General features: G+C 44.6%; 1 protein-coding gene across 1 annotated transcript in view; it reads right to left on the bottom strand.

The window, feature by feature from the left end:
- Window positions 1-22,091, bottom strand: part of LOC132818488 (pappalysin-2-like) — a 487,615-nt gene that overhangs the window by 256,579 nt on the left and 208,945 nt on the right. Inside the window, exon 5 of the mRNA XM_060829547.1 lies at window positions 10,440-10,632. Coding sequence (XP_060685530.1) covers window positions 10,440-10,632 — 193 coding nt within the window. The remainder of the gene's footprint in view (window positions 1-10,439; window positions 10,633-22,091) is intronic.

Here is a 22,091-nt window from a genome sequence, read left to right as displayed (position 1 = left end):
TGCACTGTCAGAGATCTCATTTTTCAGAATAGATGGTAAAATGGGGTAATGTTGGGCAGATGTAAAATATTCCTCGGAACTATTTTGTAGAAGAGAAAGGGAGTTAACCCTGTTGTCCAAGTTAATCTGTATCCCTGCACCAACATCACAAACAAAGAAAGGTACCCAGCCATTATCACTTTGCTGGTTGTGGGATCTTGCTGTGCAGGGGTTTGGCTACTGCATTTCCAGATTACAGAATGAACACACTCGGAAATTTCTGAATTGGTCAATAAGTGAGTCGAGGATTTTCTGCCTTTCATTCCTCAACATTGGTTTAGATGACCCATATACTGAGAGACTGCCCCTTACCCCAACTACATAAAGCTAAAACAGAGAGATTAGCAGCCGACTGGATTTAAAACAAACTCAGAGGTGAGAGTGAGCATGTCAACCCTTTGTGTTATTCCAGCAGCTTATATGAGTCTGATCTGTGAGGCAGCATGGGGAAAGGGGTCCACAATATGGGAAAGTGGATAAGGGTTAATTTTCTACTGTTTCGTTGGAAAGGAATACAGTGAGCAGTAACACACTGGCATTTTCTCTGGGTGGATTACTGTTTGTTTTCGACTGGCCAGCAATGTGCTCATGAGAAGCACAACATGCAAACATGGTCCCATAGAGTGAGCCCCCACACTCTTTCCAGCCTGTATGGCTAGAGTGAGTAGCTCCCTGGTATTTTCACAAGACATTACACACGTTATTCATACGTCAGTGCCCTCCACTCACAGCAGCCCATTGGCTACACAGCTCCCTGCTATAATCAGAAGTCACTGGCTCTAACATGGTTTCTGCTTGTTATGATTGGCAGAGATTCTCAGCTAACTGGGCTGGGTTTCCGGACTGTTTGATAGTCGCAAAAGAGACTATTTCTGAGAGGCATCACCTGTCTCCAATTTTTATATTCTCTTGTGGAATGTGGGCATAGCTGGCTGGGCCAGTATTTATTGCCAATCCCTAGATGCCTACCAGAAGGTGCCAGTGAGCTGCCTTCTTGAACCGCTACAGTCCAGAGGCTCATAGGTTGACCCACTACCCCATCCTGACACAGTTAGGTAGGAACTTTCAGTCGTTATGCACTGGTTTGGCTCAGTGATGTTGAGGATGGTCACCCTCTTAACGTTAGGTCTGCTTACAGTGATGAGAGACTATCACTCTCTCCATGAGGAGTCACACAGTCAGGTAATGGACTATCAGTACCACAATATTAGGTTAGTTCATTGGGCATTGGGTTAGGAGAAACTATGCAAGTTGATGGTCTTTCACTAGGTATCTAGAATCAAACCAGAGACAGAAGACAATCATGTCAAAAAGGGAAGGACAGGTTTAGATGTGGATGTGAGAGATGGGTTTAAAAATGGTTAAAATTCTTGAAAATTACCTTTCCCTCAACAGAAAGTTCCAACAAGGGGTTCATTCTCTGGAATGTCCCATGTCTCACTCTAGCTTCATGGAAAGATCAGAGGAAATTCCATAGAAACTGGGACAGCCTTTACGTTTAGGTCATTTCTCCAAGGTTTCCACAAAAGTTACAGCAGGATGATCTGGTTGAGGAGTTTAAAATGTTAAAACCAAATACGTTGATTAGATACAGGGAAATAATTTTCGTTAGTTGGGAAACATAAATCCCCAAGAGGTCACAATCTTAATATTAAAACTGAGACACTCTGAATCAGAAAGTACTGTTTCTTCCAAAGTAGTGAGAAATCTTGAGGCGGTGTATTCTCTCCTCCAAAAAAATAACTGGAGTTGGTGGATGAAGTGGAGATTTCAGGAATGTGATTCCCTCGGGTTTTATTATGAGGTTATTAAGGGATATAGAACAGAAGCAGGTAAATGCTAAACGTCACCCATAATTTAACTGAATGGCAGCGCCGACTCAACAGATTGAGTCACAGAAATGTTCTATAGTTACATCAAACCAGGCCATTCAGTCCAACTCTCTGCAAAACTAACTCATCCTATCCTACTCCCCCATTTTCTCCTTGCAGTCTTGCAAATGATAGCTGGCCAGCTCTGTTGACTGATTCCACCTCCTCCGCACTCTCAGGACATGCTTTCCAGATCATAGCCACTTGCTGCACAAAGTAATATTTTCCTCTTGCCCCTGTCCCTTTGGTTCCTCATGACCCCCAGTGATTAGATTAGATTTTTTAGATTAGACTTACAGTGTGGAAACAGGCCCTTCGGCCCAACAAGTCCACACCGACCCGCCGAAGCGCAACCCACCCATACCCCTACATTTACCCCTTACCTAACACTACGGGCAATTTAGCTTGGCCAATTCACCTGACCCGCACATCTTTGGACTGTGGGAGGAAACCGGAGCACCCGGAGGAAACCCACGCAGACACGGGGAGAACGTGCAAACTCCACACAGTCAGTCGCCTGAGTCGGGAATTGAACCCGGGTCTACAGGCGCTGTGAGGCAGCAGTGCTAACCACTGTGCCACCGTTACCAACTGGTTCTTGATCTTTTCAGTACGAGGAAGACTTTCTCCATTTTTTTTTAAACTTACAGACAGACACATTTGGAGCAGTGGTTGGCCATTTGGCCCCTCAAGCTGCACCCCCATTTGATGAGATCATGGCTGATCCAATTGGGCCTTTGCTTTCTTGTCCAACCTCGATAACCTTTGACTCCTCCCTGTCGGTCATAATTGGCTGCACGAGCTACTTATGTTCCTGGGAGATAGAAAAGCTCTTGACCAATGTGATCCCAGCAAGAGACAGTTTGTGTTATTTCTTCCAAAAGAGCAAAGCACTCAGTTTTGGGCTTTATCTTCGAAAAGCTTCCTTCGTTGTTCTCTGGGGCAAATTCAAGGGTCAAAAGGCTGAAAGTAGATGTTGCTAACTTCAGTGACTGTTGTACTAAGGGGTTTTGATATAATATGTTCATCTAATTGTGGTTTGTCACTTAATGTCCAAGATGCATTTTGGGAGCTGGGGAGGTACAAGTTATATGTAGAGGCATAGAGTCATACAGCACAGAAAGAGATCCTTCAGTCAAACCAGTCCATACCAATCATAATCCCAAATTAAACCAAATCCAACTGCCTGCACCTGGCCCATATCCTTTAAGCTACTTTGATTCCTATTGAGTAATACGACACACTGATGTGAGCCTTACCTTTGGCTTTTGCAAGCTAATTCACTGCTGACTGCTAAATAGTTAAAGGTTGAAAAAGCCAAGCATTTTGATACCTAAACATCACCAGACCATTACCAATACAGGATAGTATGTAACAAAAATATGCATTCAATAACGACAACCAGAAGGTGAAAGCCTAATGGCTTTGTCAATAGACTCAGTGCATAGCGAGTTACTGAGCTCATCGAGAAAGAATGGTCTTGCTTCAATCCTGGGTCTGAATCAGAGTTAACTCTTCACAGTGAAATAGGAACAATAGAGTTGCCATTGGTTTCTTCAGAGTCTCTACAAGGAGATGTTACAAAATCAAAACAGGGAGCAAAGTGAGAGATCTTTTTACATCATATGTTTTTCATGTCTCCTGGCCTCAGAACATGCTTTGCTGAAGCTGAATTTTTACTTTGCTCTGGTCCTAATATTCTAAGACCTAAAAGTAAGCCACACATTCTAGGGAGATGACCCAGGAAGACATATGGCAGTTCAGGAAAGAATCCAATAGTGACAGAGATCCAGCCCAGCAAGATGAGGCTGAGACACAAACACAGCACTCAAAGAACGTCCTGGACAATGATTTGATTGACAGGTCAGTTGGTATAGTATCTGTTCTAACAGCTTCAATAGTTGTTTGTTGACATTTCCCATGAGAACTCTTTATGAATGCATGGCTGAATTCTAAAAGCTACAATTATCTGCATGGAGGCTTTGTTCTGATTTTAAGTCTGGCTGGCAGTTAAAAGATCATATTACAGAAGTAGCTGTATTTGATCTGGGATATGAAAAAAGTTCACTTTGAGAGATTCAGGGTTTTGAATAGGTTTGCGTGAATAGGCTCCCTTTTAAACTAGATTACAGTGGTGCTGGAAAAACACAGCAGGTCAGGCAGCATCTGAGGGGCAGGATGACGGGCTTTTGCCTGAAACGTCGATTTTCCTGCTCCTCGGATGCTGCCTGACCTGCTGTGTTTTTCCAACAGCACTCTAACCTAGACTCTGATTTCCAGCATCTGCAGTCCTCACTTTTCCCTTTTAAACTATCAAGTCTGTAGCAAGAGACCAACTTTTGAACATTATTTTATTTGATCGCCAGAAGTCTGTCCTGGGTTGTCATTGGACGAGTTCTCAAAGGGGTATAAACAGCCATGTGAGTGGTCGGGGTTATTCACTGACATAGAGGTACAGGTATTCCCACTATCTGAAAGTACAGCGTTGCTATAAAACCTTTCATAAGACAGAATGGTGTAAAACAAAGAAGCATTAATTTAGATGGGAATAATTTCACTTGCTTTCATAAAAGCAAAAATCCTCTTTGGATTTCTTTTGGGTAGTAAAAACAGGTACGAATGTAGGTCTCCCGTGAAAGCGAAGTGGCCTAAAGTGAACTTTCGAAAAGCCGGGGATACCTGTATAAGTGCTAATTAATTGTGGGGTGATTTCTGAGGGGTGAGATGGCATTGAAGGAATAAGGATTCACGGTGATGGTGGGGGTGCATAATGAGAAAGTATGAGAGACAACAGCTCAAGAGGAAAAAATATCTAAGGCAAAGTTCCCGAGAACCAAGGCTGGTCTTTTTTGCCAGATCACCTTGACAGTCTGGCTCCCTCTTGGCCATCAACACTCTGCTTCTGGGATTGGTGCTCCCACAGTCTATCGGGCACCCTTCCAGCCTGGAGCAAAGATTGTGACATGCGGTTGCCTCTTGTGTGCAATTTGTCAGTGCCAGAACTGGCTTTGGGATCCCAGAGCTATGGGTGCAGGAATGACGACTGAGATTGCAGCTCCCAATCACAATCCTGGCTCTAGGGACACGTGAATTCTGGGGGAGAGCCAGGTCAGATTCAGCTGTCATGCTCAAGCATCATGAATAGCCTGCCTACACAGTGACTGCATCAGTGAAAGAAGCACTGTCCTATTGGGTGAGAGATAGTTTGGACAAGCAGCATTACTGTATACAGGTAGACAACCCTTTATCCGAAATCCCAAAATCTGAAAAGCTCCAAAGCTTTTTTTTATTGTGAAGTTATTTTCTCATTAACGTTTGGCGCATGAACAGTTAACCAAAGTCGCCACCCACTCGATGTCTATCAAGCAGACGTGGGGTGTGTGTGTGTGTGTGTGTGAGAGAGAGAGAGAGAGAGAGACACTGGCGGGCCTCTTTGGAAAGATTTTTTTTGAAAATTCACCAAACTGCCACTTATTCCGATAGTAGAAAAGTTCTGAATTCTGAACACCAAGCCTTTCAGATAAAGGATTGTGCACCTGCACTAGCAAGGAATACTATGAACAGCTTGCTTCCCTTATCCTCAGGAAAGATCCAGTGGCTCTGGAGGCAGACTGGGATAGCTCACTAGATTGATTCCAGATAAGCTGGGACTTTCTTTTGAGGAGAGGTTGAGTAGATTAGGCTTGTACTCATTGGAGTTCAGAAGAATGAGAAGCAACCTTATTGAAACAAGATTAGTAGGAGGTTTGACAGGGTAGATGCAGAGAGGATTCTACCCCTTGTGAAAGAGTCCCGGGTCACAGCGCATAATCTAAGAATAAAGGGTCACTCCATTAAATCACCCAGAGGAGATGGAATTTCTTTTCTCAGAGGACAGTGAATCTGTGGAATTCTTTACCACCAGAGGGCTGTTGGGGCTTGCTCAATAAGGCTGAGACAGATGGCAGAACAGACCTGATGGGCCAAGTGGCCTACTAATTCTCCTAGTCTTCGAGTTGTTACAGTCTAAGGAGCAATTACCTTAAGGTGAGATGAGTAGGCTGGTTAAGTGTTAGAAAAAACAGTGAAGGCGAACTCCCATTGCTCTTTTGATTTTTTTTTCACTTTCTGACTATATATCTTGTGCTTTCTCGCTCCCACTGTGTTACTCCCTGTAGGTTCTGGATTCTACCACAATTACGTATTGTCCATTTTTGCATCTACTGACTTGCAAAACTCTCACATTCCCCTTCTTGCTGTTCTCTTCTCTCTGTGCAGTCCCTAAGTTGACCAGCACGCTGAAACCCAAGTCCTGTTTTCAATTTGCCTTAACCCCACTGTGCACTGTGGAAGCGAACTGGAAACAAAACAAAACAAGAAAGCCCTACAGTCATTTCAAAAGGGAAGTAAACACACGCAAATCAATGGTCCGCACCACAGCAGCATATGAGTCTGATCTATGAGGTGGTATGGGGAAAGGGTTCTACGAGATGCAAAACAGACTGATCATAACTAATCATCAAACAGGGGGCCTGGGGCTAGCACATTGCAGGGCATTGTGTGTGAGTGTGCTCAGGGGAGGTTGGCAAGCAGATAAGGGTTAATATGCTACTGTTTCATTGGAACGGAATGCGCTCTTACAAAATACCTCCGTGTCAGCAGTAACACACTGGCATTTTCTCTGTGTGGATTATTGTTAGGTTTCGACTGGCCAGCACAGTGCTCATGAGAAACACAACGTGCGAACACGGTCACACAGAGTGACCCCCCGCACTCTTCCCAGCCCGCGTGGATAGCAGCGGCTAACCCTCTGGCATTTTCACAGGATACTACACACGTTATTTGGATGTCAGTGTCCTCCATTCACAGCACCCTATTGGAAACACAGCCCCCTGCTTTAATCAAGAGAAGGCACTGGCTTTAACATGGTTTCTGCTCGTTGTGATTTGCAGAGATTCTCAGCTAACTGGGATGGGTTTCCTGACTGTTTGTTAGTTGCAAAAGATACTATTTCCTACAAGCATCACCCGTCTACAATTTCTGTTTAATTCACTCATGGAATGTGGCATCACTGGCTGGGCCAGCGTTTGTTGCCAATCCCCATTTGCCCTCCAGAAGGTGTGAGTGAGCTGTCTTCTTGAACCGCTGCAGTCCACAGGCTGTAGGTTGACCCACAATGTCCACATCCATGGGATGATGAGTCAATAAACATGCTGAACTTGTAAAAGCCCGACCTAACATAACACGTTGAGTCTTCCACGCTGTAGGCTGCCCAGGCGGAAGATGAGGTGTTGTTCCTCCAATGTGCAGTCTGCTTCGTTGTGGCAATGGAGGAGGTCAAGGATGATCATGTTGGAAAGGAAGTGGGTAGGTGAATTAAGATGGGAGGGGATTGGGAGGTCAGGTCGGCCCTTGTGGGCCCAGCTGAGATGCTCGGCGAAAGTTCCCTTAGTTTGCGTTTGGTCTTCCCAATGTAGAGAAGACCACGTCAGGAGCACTGGATATGGTAAACTAGGTTGGAGGAGAGGCAGGTGAGACAGAGTCTGGAGCAGCATGTCTTTTTGGAGCAATTGGAATGCAAGTTATGTGCAGAATGAAATGAAGGAAATGAATGAAATGAAATAGGGAGTGCACAGTGGGTCAAAGGTACGCATTTTTGCCTCATTGCGCCAGGGACTCGGGTTTGATTCCAGCCCTCGGGTGACTGTCTGTGTGGAGTTTGCACATCCTCCCTGTGATTCCCACCCACAGTGCAAAGATGTACAGACTAGGTGGACTGGCCTTAGCAATGTGGAGTTACATTGGATTGGGTAGAGGGCTAGGTGTGGGTGAGCACAGACGTGATGGGCCAAATGGCCTCTTTCCACACTGAAGGGGTTCTGTGAGGTTCCAGGTGATTTCTCTGTAAAGGATACATCAAACAAAGTCCCATCAATCATCAAGCTATTGGATTTGGTGTGGCCTGGAGTACATTAAGAATTGTAATGGAGGTTCAGCAGATTAATTCCTGAGATGGCAAGATTGTTTTCAGAGGAGAGCTTAAGGAAATTGGGCCTGTATTTTCTAGAGTCTTGAGAACTGAGGGGTGATTTCAGTGAATCTTCTGAACTTCTCACTGAGTGATAAGATGTTTTTTTTTTGGTTGATGAATCTAGAAGCAGTCTCTGAAAGAGGTGGCAGGCTATTTAAGACAGAGATAAGGAGGAATGTCTTCACTCAGAGGTTGGTGCACCTTTAGAGTTCTCAAACGCAAAGGGCTGTAGAAGCTCAATCATTGAGTAGGTTCAAGACAAAAATCAATAGGCTTCTGAAGATTAATGACATGAAGAGATATAGACAAAGGAAGAAAGCAGCATTGAGGAGATGAGGACCCATGATCTAGAATAGAGGGTCAGGCTCAATGGACTGAATGGCCTAGTTCTGTTCCCACTTAAAGTACCCTTGACAGAACAGTAATGGTTAAAATTCATGCATGAAACGTGGCGGCAGTCGAGATCAGCCTAATTAGGGATAGCCCAGCTGTATTAGGAAGCTAACCTCAAGGGTGATCAGAGAAAACTGTTGCCCCCTCCACAGCAACATTCAATAAAAAGACTCGCTTCCAATTGGAAATCAATCTCACCATGGTGATCCCATCTCTCTGCTGGACGCTGATAATCTTTAGTCCTAAGCTGTTTGGTGATTTTCCCCTGTTGCATCTGTCCTGTCACCTCAGATGTTAAGTATTTGATAGTGAGGCCTGGATGAGAGATTACTGGGTTGGCAAAGCGACCTTCATTATCTGTCAGATGAAATGCAAAGACCAGGTCCTATCACACGGCCCGGCTCTCCTGGGCAGGTGGGAGGGGCTCATCTCCAGCTGTTATTAACCCCTCCTGGTTCGGGCCGGGGAAACAGGAGGGCCTGAAGTTGGATTTGTCACTTTGCCTTCCCATGAACATCCACTCCCTTTAATTAACTGAGGTCTGAGGACCAAATTCATGAGATCCTCAAGTTTCCATCTTCCCATTGTCCATATAGTAACTAAAAAGTGGCACAAAATAATCTACTGGTCACCAACTGGTTGACAGGATTGGAGGGACACCAGTAACGGAGTAACACTTGGAAATGAAGGTACTGGTTGTACTGGACATCCTGTTTGAAGTATACAAGGCAAATCAGACCATTATGGATCATCCAGAAGTTTTCCTGAGTTTTCTTTCATTGTACGTCCCATTATTAACTGTGAAGTACAGCTGGTCTGCATGTTTGCCTCCACACAATCAAGACATGATTCAGTCCATAACTACTTGAAGTGATGTAATGAGATCAATAAATGTAAATACCAACAAGTTGCAGAAGTTGCTGGCAAAACAACGCGGGTCTGGCAGGATCATGAAGGGAAAGCATAGTTAATGTTTCAGGTCCAGTGACTCTTTTTCAGAACCACTTGACCTGAAACTTTAATTCTGCTTTCTCTCCACAGATGCTTCCAGACCTGCTGAGTTTTTCCAGCAATTTCTAATCTTGTTTCTGATTTCCAGCGCCCGCAGCACTTTTGCTTTTTTATGTGCATGTAAGTACTTCCCCTCATATTGCATGGCTTTCAACTCAAACACTGAACAGGAATAATCATCAAACTGTGCTGTGATGAAGCACACATCTTGAAATCTCATCTTCCCAACATCTCAGTGAAGGGGCTCCAAACAGGCAGCAAGTCTACTAGTGCCTGAAATAAAGAAAAGACATGCTCTTATCATGTACGGTGTTTGATCAAAACCACGAGCAGCATAGTGGCCTCAGGGACCTGAGTTCAATTCCCGTCTTGGGCGACTGTCTGTGTGGAGTTTGCACATTCTCCCCGAGTCTATGTGGGTTTCCTCTGGGTGCTCCAGTTTCCTCCCACAATCCAAAGATGTGCAGGCCAGGTGAATTGGCCATGTTAGGTGCATTATTAAATGTAGGGGAATAGGTCTGGTTGGGCTACTCTTCAGAGGGTCGGTGTGGACTTGTTGGGCCAAAGGGCCTGTTTCCATACTGTAGGGAATCTAATCAAACCAGTCAAGCAGGAATGGGGCATCAGCTTTTTTTTATGCATTCTCTGCTCCACATGTTCCTGTTTTGCCGTAATGGATTATTTCCCCATTGAAAGAATTCTTAACAAGATTAGGTTGCCAACACGATGGAAACAGGCCTTTGGGCCCAGCAAGTCCACACTGACTCTCTGAAGCGTAACCCACCCAGACCCATTCCCCTACCCTGTACCTACCCCTGACTAATGCACCTAACACCATGGGCCATTTAGCATGCCACTTCACCTGGCCTGCACATCTTCAGATTGTGGGAGGAAACCAGAGCACCCAGAGGAAGCCCACACAGACAAGGGGAGAATGTCCAAACTTCACACAGACAGTCACCCGAGATGGGAATTGAACCCGGGTCCCTGGAGCTGTGAGGCAGCAGTGCTAACCACTGAGCCACCATGCCACCCACATAATTAACCAAGAAGGACAGAACTGCACCCACAATCCACTTGGAAGAGCTGGCCTTAGACCTTGTGCACCGTCTCACCTTTCATACAGCATCCCACTAATTGGAGGCAGCCAGTGAATGGTTACAGAGTTCACGGTCTGCTTGATCACTTCTGGAGCCATTGCAATGGGAGATGGCTTTTTAGAATGAATCCAGCCTTGATACACTAGGTCCAAGTAACAATGCATACGAGCCACTTGATTTGGTGTAAACCTATTCGTACAGCTATCATCTGTGGAAGAAAAGAGAGAAAGATATGGAGGTAAATGTTATCATTTATACTTCTCAATTAATTTTTGTATTGAATGTAGTAATTTCATAACTGCAACCCGTGGCCCTTGCCCTTTTGATCATCACTTTGTTTGAAGTCATGTTCTGTATTTTAGGTTTGTACCACGGGTGGCTCAGTGGTTAGCACTGCTGCCTCACAGCACCAGGGTCCCAGGTTCAATTCCAGCCTCGGGTGACTGTCTGTGTGGAGTTTGCACATTCTCCCCGCGTCTGCGTGGGTTTCCTCCCACAGTCCAAAGATGTGAAGGTTAGGTGAATTGGCCTTGCTAAATTGCCTGTAGTATTAAGAGGGAATGGGTCTGGGTGGGTAGCTTTTGGAGGGTCATTGTGGACTTGTTGGGCCAAAGGGCCAGTTTCCTGCACTGTAGGTAATCTAATCTAATATCATTTAGCTGCCTCCTCTCAAATCTGTACAGACTACATTTCCGAACTTTTCACCTTATTTAACCTTCCAACACAAGGCGATCAGTCTCATGGCTTTTCTTCACACACATTCCGAAGTTGGAAGTTTCTGTGTGTCACTGTGACCAGAATTGGGCCCAGGGGATGCACGGTGCAGTCTGATTGAAGTGCTGCGCAGTTTGAACACGACTTCCTGGTTTTGGCAACAGAACCCAGGAATCCACTTGCTTTGTTGACTGTTGCTATGCAGCAATTGGACATGTCGAGAGAGGAGTCTATTAAAAACCCTGGATCCACTTCAACTTGGTCCCTAGCTATTTCAACAGCAGTCATGGGGTGTTTGTGTGGCCCTTCACTTCCTCCAACACGCAGACGTCCAGGACTTTGGATTTATAAGTCAGTCTGCCATCCATAAAGCCACATCAATCTATCTATGTCATCTTTCCTACATGACTTCCAAGAAGTAAAACTGACTTTGCAGAAAAGTGAATGACAAAGGTCAAAGGCACAAGATCAAGGAGAATGGTCAAGATAGCATGCAATCCCTTATTGACTATGGACTGATCGACAGACTGATTAATAACCACCGCCAATGTGGAATGTGGATTGTGCAATTTCCTTTGCCTGCAGCTTCTCCCCTGCTTTTTGCTCCATTGGCTTCATCCCTATCTCCCACAGCCTGTATCTTTCTTTCATTTCCTCTCTCTGTCCCTCTCCTTAATCTAGGGCTCAATGGGACTACCAAAACAGACACTTCCTCAGACTAGACCTAGGGCTTCAGATACATAATTCATGGAAGTTTGCATCACAGGTAGATAGGGTGGTTACGAAGGCATTTAGCACACTTGCCTTTATTCCTTAGACCTCTGAGTATAGGAATTGGGACGTTACGTTGAGGTCGTACAGGACATTGGTGAAGTCTCTTCTGGAGTACTGTATCCAGTCCCGATCGCCGTGTTATAGGAAGGATATTATTTAGCTGGAGAGGGTTCAGCAGAGATTTACCAGAATAGAGGGTTTGCGTTATAAGTAGAGGCTGGATAGGCTGGGAGGTTTTTTAAACTGGGGGTTGAGGGGTGACCTCTTTTCCATAGAGTGGGGGACTTCAAGATTAGGAAGCATATTTTTAAGGTTAGAGGAGAAACACTTAAAAAGCCATGACTGGCATTTTTTTTATACAGAGTGTGTTTGTGTGTGGAATGAACTTCCAGAGCAAGTGGTGGATGTGGGTACAGCTACAGCATTTAAAAGACATTCAGATAAATACATAAATAAGAAATGTTTGGAAGGATACGGGCCAAGCACAGACAGTGGGACTAGTTTAGTTTAGGATTATGGTCGTACAAAGTTAAAACACCAAGTTATATTCCAACAGGTTTATTTGGAAGCACTAGCATTTGGAGCGCTGCTCCAGAACGTTGTACACCCCAGTCCAACACCAGTACCTCCAAATCAAGCTTGTGGTTGGCATTAGACCGGTTGGACTGAAGTGTCTGTATGACTCTCTGACTCATGAGCTTTGCCTAGTTGCCTTGTAAAGGTTCCAGAATCCATCCAGAAAGACATCACCAAAGATAGACTTCCCTTTCCCTTTAGTCGAGTTACCCCTCTTGCTTACCCATCAATGGACAACATATAATCCAAATCTGCCCACAATCCTGGATTCTTACATTGTTCACAATAAAATGTTTGCACGTGTTTTCTCGATTTCCAAGGACACCAGATTGTGAAGCTTTCCACAGTCTATCTGAGATGCCACTTACTTAAAACAGAATGTTAAAGCAGCTCACTGGCTGCAGCTTCATTTTTCAGCCCACATTGTGAGGGACAGCCTTCATATCTACTCCTGATAGTCACTCTGATCATCTGATCCAGCAATGAATACTGTCCTTTGGGCTGCAGCTTCCTGAGTTTGCTTAAGAAATTCCTGTTTTGTGTGAGACGACGGTGGCAGGGAGGCTCAGTGGTTAGCACTGCTGCCTCAGAGCACCAGGGACCTGGATTCAATTCCAGCCTTGGGCGACTGTATGCAATTTGCACTTTCTCCTGTGTCTGCGTGGGTTTCCTCCGGTGCTCTGGTTTCCTCCCACAATCCAAAGATGTGCAGGTCAGATGAATTGGCCATGCTAAATTGCCCATAGTGTTAGACAATAAACAATAGGTGCAGGAGTAGGCCATTCTGCCCTTCGAGCCTGCACTACCATTCAATATGATCATGGCTGATCATCCTTAATCAGTATCCTGTTCCTGCCTTATCTCCATAATCCTTGATTCCACTATCCTTGAGAGCTCTATCCAACTCTTTCTTAAATGAATCCAGAGACTGGGCCTCCACTGCCCTCTGGGGCAGAGCATTCCACACAGCCACCACTCTCTGGGTGAAGAAGTTTCTCCTCATCTCTGTCCTAAATGGTCTACCCCATATTTTTAAACTGTGTCCTCTGGTTCGGCACTCACCCATCAGCGGAAATACGTTTCCTGCCTCCAGAGTGTCCAATCCTTTAATAATCTTATATGTCTCAATCAGATCCCCTCTCAGTCTTCTAAACTCAAGGGTATACAACCCAGTCACTCCAATCTTTCAGCGTAAGGGAGTCCCGCCATTCCAGGAATTGACCTCGTGAACCTATGCTGCACTCCCTCAATAGCCAGAATGTCTTTCCTCAAATTTGGAGACCAGACCTGCATACAATACTCCAGGTGTGGTCTCACCAGGGCCCTGTACAGCTGCAGAAGAACCTCTTTGCTTCTATACTCAATCCCTCTTGTTATGAAGGCCAGCATGCCATTAGCCTTCTTCACTACCTGCTGTACCTGCATGCTTACCTTCATTAACTGGTGTACAAGAACACCCAGATCTCTTTGTACTGCTCCTTTACCTAACTGATTCCATTTAGGTAGCAATCTGCCTTCCTGTTCTTGCCACCAAAGTGGAGAACCTTACATTTATCCACATTAAACTGCACCTGCCATGCATCTGACCACTCACCTAACCTGTCCAGGTCACCCTGTAATCTCCTAACATCCTCCTCACATTTCACCCTGCCACCCAGCTTAGTATCATCAGCAAATTTGCTAATGTTATTACTAATACCATCTTCTACATCATTAATATATATTGTAAAAAGCTGCGGTCCCAACACTGATCCCTGCGGTACCCCACTGGTCACTGCCTGCCATTCCAAAATGGAGCCGTTTATCACTACCCTTTGTTTCCTATTAGCCAGCTAACTTTCAATCCAAGTTTGTACTTTGCCCCCAATACCATGCGCCCTAATTTTGCTCTCTAACCTCTTATGTGGGACTTTATCAAAAGCTTTCTGAAAGTCCGGGTACACTACATCTACTGGATCTCCCTCGTCCATCTTCAGATAGGCTGGAGTAAATATAGGGTACGGGAATGGGTCTGGGTGGGTTTCTCTTCAGAGGGTCGGTATGGACTTGTTGGCCGAAGGGCCTGTTTCCAAACTGTAGGTAACCTAATCTAATCTATAAAGGCACCTCCTGCTATTCAGTAGTGTCTTCTCTCTCGATGGGAGGGGTGAGGGGAAGGTATTTACTTTCCTTAAGGTGTGGGATCACCAGAGAGTTAGAAAGAAACTCCATTTTTTTTAAGAAAGTTGTCCACAGATGTAGGCATCACTGGCCAGGCCAGCATTTACTGCCCATCTCTAATTGCCCAGAGGGAGTTAAAAGTCAACCACATTTCCTTTCAAACATGAGCAAACCAGATGGGTTTTGACAAGAATTGACAGTCACCATTCGGTCAGCTGTCTACCTTGAGGGTAGGGCCAAGAACATTGGCCTGAGGTTCTGGATTATTAGTTCAATAATGGCGGCACGGTGGTACAGTGGTTAGCACTGCTACCTCACAGCGCCAGAGACCCGGATTCAATTCCCGCCTCGGATAACTGTGTGGAGTTTGCATATTCTCCCCGTGTCTAGGTGGGTTTCCTCCGGGTGCTCCAGTTTCCTCCAACAGTCCAAAGATGTGCAGGTTAGGTGAATTGGCCATGCTAAATTGTCTGTAATGTTAGCTGAAGGGGTAAATGTAGGGGAATGGGTCTGGGTGGGTTGCTCTTCGGGGGGTCGGTGTGGACTTGTTGGGCCCAAGGGCCTGCTTCCACACTGTAAATAATCTAATCTAATCAAAAAAAATGTTATCACAAGGGAGGGTTATGGCCTAGTGACATTATCACTAGACTGTTAATCCAGAGACACAGGTAATGCTCTGTGGACAAAGGTTCAAATCCATCCATGACAGATGGTGGAATTTGGATTCAATAACAATCTAGAATTAAGAGTCTAATAGAGTCATATCATTCTAAGCATGGGGACAGGTCTTTTGGCCCAAACTGTTCATGTCAACCATGAAACCATTGTTGATTGTCAGAAAAATCCATGGCCTTTGTTAATGTCCTTTAGGAAAGGAAACCTCTATCATTACTTGGTCTGGCCCACATGTGACTCCAGACCCACAGTAATATGGTTGATTCTTAACTGATTTTGGGGCAAATAGGGATGGGCAATGAATGCTGGCCTAGCCAGCATCACCCTCATCCAGCGAAGGGGGGGCCAACTGGAAATGTGGGGTGACGGTTTGCAATCATGGAGGCTGCCAAACCCCAGGCCTGGGAGGGAAAGTTGGAGGACCTGTGGTGATTAAATGGCATGCAGTGGGGGAGTGCTAGGATAGGGAGAGGTAGAGCAGGATGTTGCTATGTCACAATCTTGGAGACTCCTCAGGAAGGTATGTGACTCCAGGAAGTTAATGTAAAGGCACTTACTTCCTTAAAAAGCCCTGACAACACATGCTACATTTAATACCCAGAGGACTTACAACCTCATACCGTAATCAAGCCACCTCCCTCTAACCTCAGTGAGAGATGGAATTAAGTGGGTTAGGTCACAAAACAGATTCTTTTGTCTTTGATCTTACCATCCTATCCCAAATCCACTCTGTTTTTCAGATTAAATTCAGCCCATTGTTACACAATAACAAGTCCTTATAAAGGGTGGAGCTGGGGGAAGAAACAACTCAATGTTAGTTTTCTTGGAATTCAACCTATTTTGGTCAAATCAGGAAGGACAGCTGTGGATAAATTCTTCAGTTTGTTTCTAATTTGATTGTTAAATCAAGACAATAAGTCACCCTGAGTATGATTAAGGAGTAGACTCACAAGAAACATTCAAAGCACTTGCATTAACTCAAAGCAGTGCTGGAATTATGAGTGTGTGGCTGGAGGGGGAGAAAAGGACGCGTCATGAACGAAAACTGTACCAAACAAACCAATGATTCTTCTAGAACTTCAAAGAATGGCAGATGATCTCATGGAAATGTACAAAATACCTAAAGGGATAGACGGGTAGGTGCGGGTTAAGATATAAATCCCCCGGTTAGAGAATCTAAAACTGGAGAGCACAATTTAAAAACAAAATGGATGCCACGTAAGGGGTCTGAGATAAGGAGAAATCTTTTACCCTGAGGGTTGGGAACCTCTGGAATTCTCCGCCACAGACGGTTGGGGAAGCTCAGTCTTTGAGTATGTTTAAGACAGAGACTGATAGACGTCTGATGACCAATGGTGTACAGGATTGTGGGATTGGGGTGAATGAAGTGTTCAATCAGCCATGATGGTTTTGAATAGCAAAGCATGCTTAGTGGGCTCAAGGGTCTACCCCTACACTCCTAATACACACCTCATCAGACAATGGTCCTACATTCCCTCACATTGTGGTGCTCTTGTGAAGATAAATACCTTTTGGCGACAGGAGTCACAATGATAACAACAACACGAGGAATGTGACTTCCCCAGTTGGAAAGAGAAAGCTGGTTTCAAACGTCTGATTTCACAGACACCTCCTGGACTGCCCAATAATGGGAACATTTGAGAGAGAAAGAGGGAGAGAGAGTGACTCGAGGGTTTGTTATGGCTGGTGAGCTGGAGAATGATTGCTTTGACCCAGTATATTGTATAGTGCCATGAACCAATGAGCCACACAGAGGACAGCTTGACACCCAAGCCCGTATCATGTTAGTAGATCACAGCCAGGATGGAGGTGTGAGCACCATAAAAGGTTTCACTGCCTCCCTGCTCACCACAGAAATCACAAACAAACTCCAACGCTCCCACTGCTGCTCATTATCCAGTGACTCCTGCTGGAACCTGGCAGGCTTGGGTTTCAGCTGAAACCTCCCATCGGTGGACCAGGCTGCCAGCACTCATCTCAATTCACACATTATTACTTTGGCAACAAACCCATAGAGCTGTTGACTCCCACAGAGACATGGACCTGGGGAAGAGTGGTCTATCACCGGGGGGAAATGGGGAGAACAGAAAGCAAAACGTCATGGTCAAAAGGGTAACCAAGAAGGAAAACAAGGGTGTTTTGCTGTATCTGCTCAGGCTAGCAATCCCTTCTAAACAGGGTGCAGGAATTTGAGGAGTGTTATTCTTTCTTTTCAAGAAAATAATAATAATGAATGTGATTTCTATTCCCAGAATGGCAGTGCTGAATGCTGAAATATGGCATTAATTTTGGTGATTAAATAAGGTCAGCACTGAATGCGGGTTCTGATCAACCACTTAAATATGGTGTTAATTTGTATTTGTTTGGGTTCTGTTTAAAGGTTTCCTAAGCGATAGTGCTTTGATAAAAAGTATGTGTTTTTAATATATCCTTATAACGTATTACTTGCTGTCTCTTGCTTGTTGGCATCTCACATGGTTGGCTGGGAGTCAGAGGCTTTCTACATTCACAACAGACCCACCATGATCTCCAGGCAACAGAGCAACACAGAATTTTATAAACCTATTATTTACCTCATAAATATATGATTTACCTTGTAACTTTATTTAGTTGGCCTGCAAACCTAGTGGTTACCACATGTCCAGGGCAATCACAGCTACGCATCTTTTCCAACATGACAAAGCTCAGAAAAATATATTTCCTCATTTGATCATTCTGGTCAGGTTGTAAATTATTTATTGATGTACAAGATTCAACTGCTGGCGAGTTACCCTTCTGTAAATCCCAATATGAAACTGTAAGCGTGGTCTCTTTTATTCCAGCAACTTAATTCTGGTTTTGTTTGCAATGATTATCTAGTAAGTTTCACCCAATTCCAGCAGAAGTATTGGTCTGAGCTCAAGGTGACAAAGGTTTGACTGGCAAAGCTATTGACAGTGTCTCCACAGAAGGCAGCTGATGTGGATACACAAGTGGTGGTCCATTAACATCAAGGGAGTGCAAACAATAAGATCTTCAGAAGATGTTGTGTCAGTACCAACAGTTGTGCTTAAATCCAACATGAAATCAAGATGGCTGGATGTAAGCCAAAGGTATTGAATATAAATGCCAACCACCTCATCCTTTTTAATAATGATAATTTTTTTTCCCTAAGATGGGGCATTTCAAAACTAGGAGGCACAATTTTAAGATGGGAGGAGAGAGATTTTAAAAAAGACATGAAAGGCAAATTTTTGTAAACAGAGGGTAGTTCAGGCGTGGAATGAACATCCTGAGGAAATGATAGATGGATGCACAATTACAATGTTTAAAAGACATTTGGATAGGTTAGTGAGCTTTGAGAAGAGTTGTAACTCAGGTTGAGGTTCTGGACGTAGGTTTGCTCGCTGAGCTGGAAGGTTCATTTTCAGACGTTTTGTCACCATACTAGGTAACATCTTCAATGAGCCTCCGAATGAATCATTAGTGGTGTAGCCCGTTTTCTATTTATATGCTTGGGTTTCCTTGGTTTTGTGATGTAATTTTCTGTGGTGACATCATTTCCAATGGTGCCACCACAGGAAATTATGTCACCACAGAACATGACATCATCAACGCAAGGAAACCCAAACATATAAATAGAAAGTGGGCTACACTACCAGTGATTCAATTTGAGGCTCACTGTTACCTAGTATGGTGACAAAACATCTGAAAATGAGCCTTCCAGCTCAGTGAACAAACCTACATCCAGAATTTGGACAAGTACATGAATATGAAAGGTTTGAAGGAATATGGACCAGGAGTAGGCAGGTGGGATTAGTTTAGTTTGGGATTGTGTTTGGCATAGACTGATTGGAGCAAAGTGTCTGTTTCCATGCTGTATGAATCTATGACCTTAAGTCCATTTCTGTATACAGCCTTGCTTGTCTCTTAGTTGGATCTTCCTGATCTGTCATCAAGCTCATTCTTGCTTCAAGAGTAACTCAGTGTCAAAGCTTTGTATCACATATGGAGTGGTACATAATGCCTTTTGGCCATATTCTGGTTTACTTTTAGACTTCACTGACCCACTTTGATAAAGCTTTACAACATTGTCTTTTATCTACCTTTCCATCAAGGATAATTCTGCAGAATACTGACCACACCAATGTTAACACTCTCCAAGAATCTCACACACATAGGTGGAGAGCAAACCTGGACCTATTAAAACAAGTGCAATTAATATGTGACATGCCTGCTTTCAGTTGGATGCTTAGGAACTTAACTATGAGTGGATGGGTTTAGATTAGTTAAATTCCCTACGGGAATTCCCTATTTTGTGAATTGTACTGGACAATGATACATGTTCCTTCTCATACGTCCAAATCTGCTTCAGAAATATGAAGCTGCTGAGCATTCTACTGCTACTCCTTTCCAATAATGTACCTCAATTGCAAACTTGGAAACCAATCCATACTGCACATGTTGTAATCCCTTTCTCCCACTGAAAACTGGACAGATCTACCAAATGTAATTTAATCAATCATTTCCAACATTATCAGTTTCCTCCCTACCATAAGTGCCTCAAAGAATGAACCAACCTGCTCAACAAGCCTCAGTTCAGTTTACACTTGGCTCCAGATTTCATCACAGCTTTGATACAGATGGGAGCTGAATCATAAGAGTAGCTACATCCTACATCAAGGTAGCATTTGACAAAAGCACTGCACCAAAGAACCTGAGCGTTGAGGCCAAAGCAGTTTTCTTGATTGTTGCCTCTGCCTGAATCATCAGGGCACAGTGAGTACCATCTGAAGGATACACTGTAAGGTTTTACGTGATTGAGGATGGAAAAGCTCTGGAAAGGAAAATCTGCAGGCAATCATTTCCCAAACATTTACAGGAATCCCAGAAATGTTAGAATTTGCCAATTAACTCACCTTTTCTCCTATTTTAAGGGCCTATTGTTATTTCCTCATTTTGTACCAGCCTGAATATCCATCACTTCTGTTCCTAATGCTGACCTGCTGCTGCACTAACATTTACCACTGACAGAACAACTTTGAATTAAGTAAAGAAATATTATGGAGTGACTGGTGACCATGAGAATATGAGCACTATCCTAGTCCTTTCTACCAAGGCAGAACATCGGTCAACTCCTTCGGAGGATCGGTGTGGACTTGTTAGGCTGAAGGGCCTGTTTCCATACTGTAGGGAATCTAATCTAATCCTTACGATATTCCAGAGGATGGGAACATGCAAAAAACAAGGATGATTCTTCACACACCCAGGTATTAGAATTTAGTCTCACTGCTGATAAGGAAGGCAGTTAAAATCAGCCGGAATGCAGTCGTTTTGTTCTTTAACAACTGTCGCCGACTGGACAGACTTTAGGAGTCGAGAGTTTTGTGCTGGAAAAACACAGCAGATCAGGCAGCACCGAGGAGCAGGAGAATCGACGTTTCAGGCATAAGCCCTAGACACTTGGATTGAAGCCTAGACACCAGCCTTGAAGAACTGGCAAATGGGATATATTTAGGATATCTGATCGACATGGATGAGTTGGACTAAAAGGTCTGTTTCTTTTCAGAAACTCAGAAAAAGTCAGAACCCCACTGGTTCTCACCTACCACCCCACCAACCTCCATATACATCGTATCATCCGTTGTCATTTCCGCCAACTCCAAACTGACCCCACCACTAGGGATATATTTCCCTCTCCACCCCCATCAGCGTTCTGAAAAGACCACTCCCTCCGTGACTCCCTCGTCAGGTCCACACCCCCTACCAACCCAACCTCCACTCCCGGCACCTTCCCCTGCAAATGCAAGAAATGCAAAACTTGCGCCCACACCTCCCCCCTTACTTCCCTCCAAGGCCCCAAGGGATCCTTCCATATCCGCCACAAATTCACCTGCATCTCCACACACATCATTTACTGCATCCGCTGCACCCGATGTGGCCTCCTCTATATTGGGGAGACAGGCTGCCTACTTGCGGAACATTTCAGAGAACCCTCTGGGACACCCGGACCAACCAATCCAACCATCCCGTGGCTCAACATTTCAACTCCCCCTCCCACTCCACCAAGGACATGCAGGTCCTTGGACTCCTCCATTGCCAGACTATAGCAACACGACAGCTGGAGGAAGAGCACCTCATCTTCCGCCTAGGAACCCTCCAACCACAAGGGATGAACTCAGATTTCTCCAGTTTAATTTCCCCTCCCCCCACCTTGTCTCAGTCCCAACCCTCGAACTCAGCACCACCTTCCTAACCTGCAATCTTCTTCCTGACCTCACCGCCCCCACCCCCACTCCGGCCTATCACCCTCAACTTAACCTCCTTCCACCTATCGCATTTCCAACAACCCTCCCCCAAGTCCCTCCTCCCTACCTTTTTATCTTAGCCCACTTGGCACACTTCCCTCATTCCTGAAGGGCTCATGCCCGAAATGTCGATTCTCTTGCTCCTTGGATGCTGCCTGACCTGCTGCGCTTTTCCAGCAACACATTTTCAGCTCTATTAGTCTCTGATTCCAATCTCCACTTGGTCAATATCCCAAAGATTAATCAATCCATTGAGGAATAAGGTAGATGGCATAATGTTACACTTTATATTCACCCCTCAAGAAACAATGCAGGTAAAAGCTTAATGGACTCTTATAATAAAGCAGCAATATCTCAAGGTTTATAGTGGGGAGAGTTCACCCTGAAACATAAATGATACTGTATAAAAAGGATGCTCCACCCCAGGGGCTAGACAGTGAATAAAACAGTAATGAAGTAA

Source organism: Hemiscyllium ocellatum, chromosome 9 (genome assembly GCF_020745735.1).
Source record: "Hemiscyllium ocellatum isolate sHemOce1 chromosome 9, sHemOce1.pat.X.cur, whole genome shotgun sequence".
Taxonomy (NCBI): Eukaryota; Metazoa; Chordata; class Chondrichthyes; order Orectolobiformes; family Hemiscylliidae; genus Hemiscyllium; species Hemiscyllium ocellatum.
The sequence above is the reverse complement of the archived record's forward strand: the minus strand, read 5'-3'. Positions and strand labels throughout refer to the sequence as shown.